Source organism: Lupinus angustifolius, chromosome LG01 (assembly GCF_001865875.1).
Source record: "Lupinus angustifolius cultivar Tanjil chromosome LG01, LupAngTanjil_v1.0, whole genome shotgun sequence".
NCBI lineage: Eukaryota > Viridiplantae > Streptophyta > Magnoliopsida > Fabales > Fabaceae > Lupinus > Lupinus angustifolius.
The window spans coordinates 16,883,349-16,886,230 of record NC_032009.1 but is presented as its reverse complement, the minus strand read 5'-3'; the positions used below and the strand labels follow the sequence as shown (position 1 = coordinate 16,886,230).

General features: G+C 37.6%; 1 protein-coding gene across 1 annotated transcript; it reads right to left on the bottom strand.

Moving 5' to 3' along the window:
• Window positions 338-2,610, bottom strand: LOC109355707. The gene is made up of 3 exons (XM_019598933.1): window positions 1,791-2,610; window positions 1,354-1,517; window positions 338-1,252 (listed from the first exon to the last, which is right to left on the bottom strand). The coding sequence occupies exons 1-3, from the start codon at window positions 2,608-2,610 to the stop codon at window positions 338-340; spliced, it is 1,899 nt and encodes a 632-aa protein (XP_019454478.1).

Genomic DNA, 2,882 nt, shown 5'->3' with positions numbered 1-2,882 from the left:
TAAAGATGTTTGCACCTTGATGTTAGTTATGATAGTGTTTAAGTTCCAAGGCTTATCCTCAAATCTGGACTTATTTCTTATAAACCAAATATTGTTGATTGCAAGAATGATACAACTAGTTAGGACCTCCCTCAGTTGAGGACTCCAGCTCTGAATACCATTGTTAAGCAAATTTTGAACCGAATTTGTATGTATCGTGCAAGCAAAAATAGAGCCTATCCATGACCAAATTTGAGAGGCTAAACTGCAGGAGAGAAATATGTGATCTGAAGTTTCTATGTTACCTTTACAAATGCTGCACATGGAGACCAGATGACAACCTCTTTTTATCAGATTGTCATCTGTTGGGAGTCTTTTGTGAATCCAACGCCAAGTGATGAAAAGGGGGAATTGATTTATTCCACAGAAGCTTGAAACAGTTCAGAGAGTTAGCAGTTGGAGAGCAATGCTTATAAGCTTGCTTGAGAGAAAGATTTCCATCAGCAGAAGGTTGCCAAATGAAGTTGTCCTTGGAATTGGTTTTGATTGTTTTGGTGAGTTGATTAGAGATTTCAGGGTAGAAAGAAAGAATGATACTTGGAATGATCCATGTGTTACCATCAATAAAATCTGCGACCTTAGCATGAAGAGTAGAGTGACACTCCTTAGGAATATGAAGAGAATCCACCAAAGGCATCCCCAACCAATTGTCTTTCCAGAAGTTTGTGTTCTTACCATCACCAATTAGATAAATAGAATTGTTTTGCACTAAATACCAATGCTGCTTGATGCCCTGCCAAATTGAGGATTTTAAAAATCTGGTTGAAGGATTAAAGTGAGCACTAAATCTTTGTCTGTAGAAGCAGGCCCACTCCTGATTCGAAGAAAGCATCCGCCAAGCAAGTTTGAGCAGACCAACTTTATTCATCAAACTAACAGATCTCAAACCAAGACCCCCTTCACTAGTTGGAGTGCAGATTGTCATCCACTTGACAGTGCAAAGTTTACTAACATCACTGTCTCCAGCCCAGATAAAATTTCTTATCCTCTTGTCTAAAGCCTTGATGAGTTGAATAGGCCAAGCATAGAAATGAAAAGTGTAGGAGAGCATACTATGAATAACATATTTCACCAACTCCACCCTTCCTATAATTGAAAGACAGGCACCTTTCCAATTTGCAAGCTTGTTAGCAATTCTATCAGCAATAGGTTGGAGATGTAACTTTATGGGTTTCCCTTTGAAAAGAGGAGCTCCCAAATATTTGAAAGGCAACTGGATCGAGGAGAAACCCAGGTAGGAGGATAGCATGGAGATTTTTCTAGGATAGGCATTTATGGTGTAGAATTTGCATTTAGATGCATTCAAATGCTGACCAGAAATTGTAGCATAATCAGCAATAGATGATTGAGACAGAGAATTGAAGGACCAGATATAGTGTTCAATTTACCCTCTTCCACCAATTTGGCAATCCCTCTACTGAGGACATCTTCAACAATGCAGAATAATATAGGGGATAAAGGGTCAACCTGCCTCACACCTTTTTTGCAACCAAAAAATCCAACAATTTACCCATTAATATTGATTGGTAGTCTAGCAGATTTTAGAATCATATCAATCCAAGTGATGAATTTTTGGCTAAAACCAAAAGCCTTAAGAGTGGTTAGAAGAAAATTCTAATCCATTGTGTCAAAGGCTTTTTTAATATTAAGCTTAAGGATCATATTGCCACCAAAACTTTTGTGGTCAAGCAGGTTGGTTGCTTCTGAAGCAAGGCAGATGTAGTCTAATATGTGTCTATCTTTTAGGAAACCTCTTTGTTGAGGAGAGACAATTCTAGAGGCAATCATGGCTAGTCTATCAGCAAGCACCTTGGTTATAATTTTGAACTGAAAGTTAGCCAAAGCAATAGGCCTATAATCCTCAACCTTGTTAGCTCCAAGAAATTTAGGAATGAGAACCAGATTACTAGCATTCAAATTAGGAAGGATCCAACCTCTATTGAAAAATTGCATCACCAAATTATAAACATCCTCACCAACAATATCCCAATAGGTTTGGTAGAAACAACCACTAAAGCCATCAGGGCCTGGAGCTCCATCCCCTTTCATGGCAAAAACCACTCCTTTGACTTCCTCCATAGAAGGAGGATTTGTTAACATATAGTTTTCCAACTCAGTCATAGAAGAAGGAATAACTGTGTTGATCAGAGGAGAGAGGGAAGTCACATTCTCAGTTGCAAAAAACTCTTCAAAATAATGAAGGACATGATTATCAATATCCTGTTTGCTAGTCAGGATTGTATCACCCACATTCAAGAAATTTATTCCCTTACTGTCTTGGCGGATTTTAGTAGTTTTATGAAAGAAGGAAGTATTTCTGTCTCCATAAGTATACCAATCACACCTAGCTTTTTCTTTCCAGAAAAGCTCCTCCACATTAAGAGCATGCAACATGATTCTTTGGGCTTCATCCTCTTGCTCCCTCAAGTCCTCTTGATGGTTAGCATTCTGATTTGACTCCACTACAACCATAGCAATTTTCACATTGAGATGAATGTTATCAAAAATATCTATGTTCCAAGCCTTAAGCACTTGGTTAAGATTTTTGAGCTTTTGAGCTAAGATGAACATTGGGCAGCCAAAGACTCTGTTTCTCTAAGACTCAGCTACAGTTCTTTTGCTACAATCCATGTGTATCTGATACAATCATATATTATAGTTAAGAATTATCTATGGCCATATATAGATGTTACTGAAAAGAGGCCCCAAATATCAACATGTATTATGTCAAAAGCATGCAAAGAACTAGTTTCACTTGAACGAAAAATGTAATTTCTTTTCCTTTGCTTGATGACAAATGTCACATATGTGTTTTGTATTGAAAGTTACAAAAGGGAAATTAT

Bases quoted from the DNA above. Each gene is read 5' to 3' on its own strand.
- LOC109355707 (XM_019598933.1), bottom strand. From the start codon at position 2,610: ATGTTCATCTTAGCTCAAAAGCTCAAAAATCTTAACCAAGTGCTTAAG. The intron at 1,518-1,790 runs GTTTCCTAAAAG...GTTGCAAAAAAG, and splicing joins TGTCTCTCCTCAACAAAGAG to GTGTGAGGCAGGTTGACCCT. The intron at 1,253-1,353 runs GTCAGCATTTGA...TCCTCGATCCAG, and splicing joins TGATTATGCTACAATTTCTG to TTGCCTTTCAAATATTTGGG.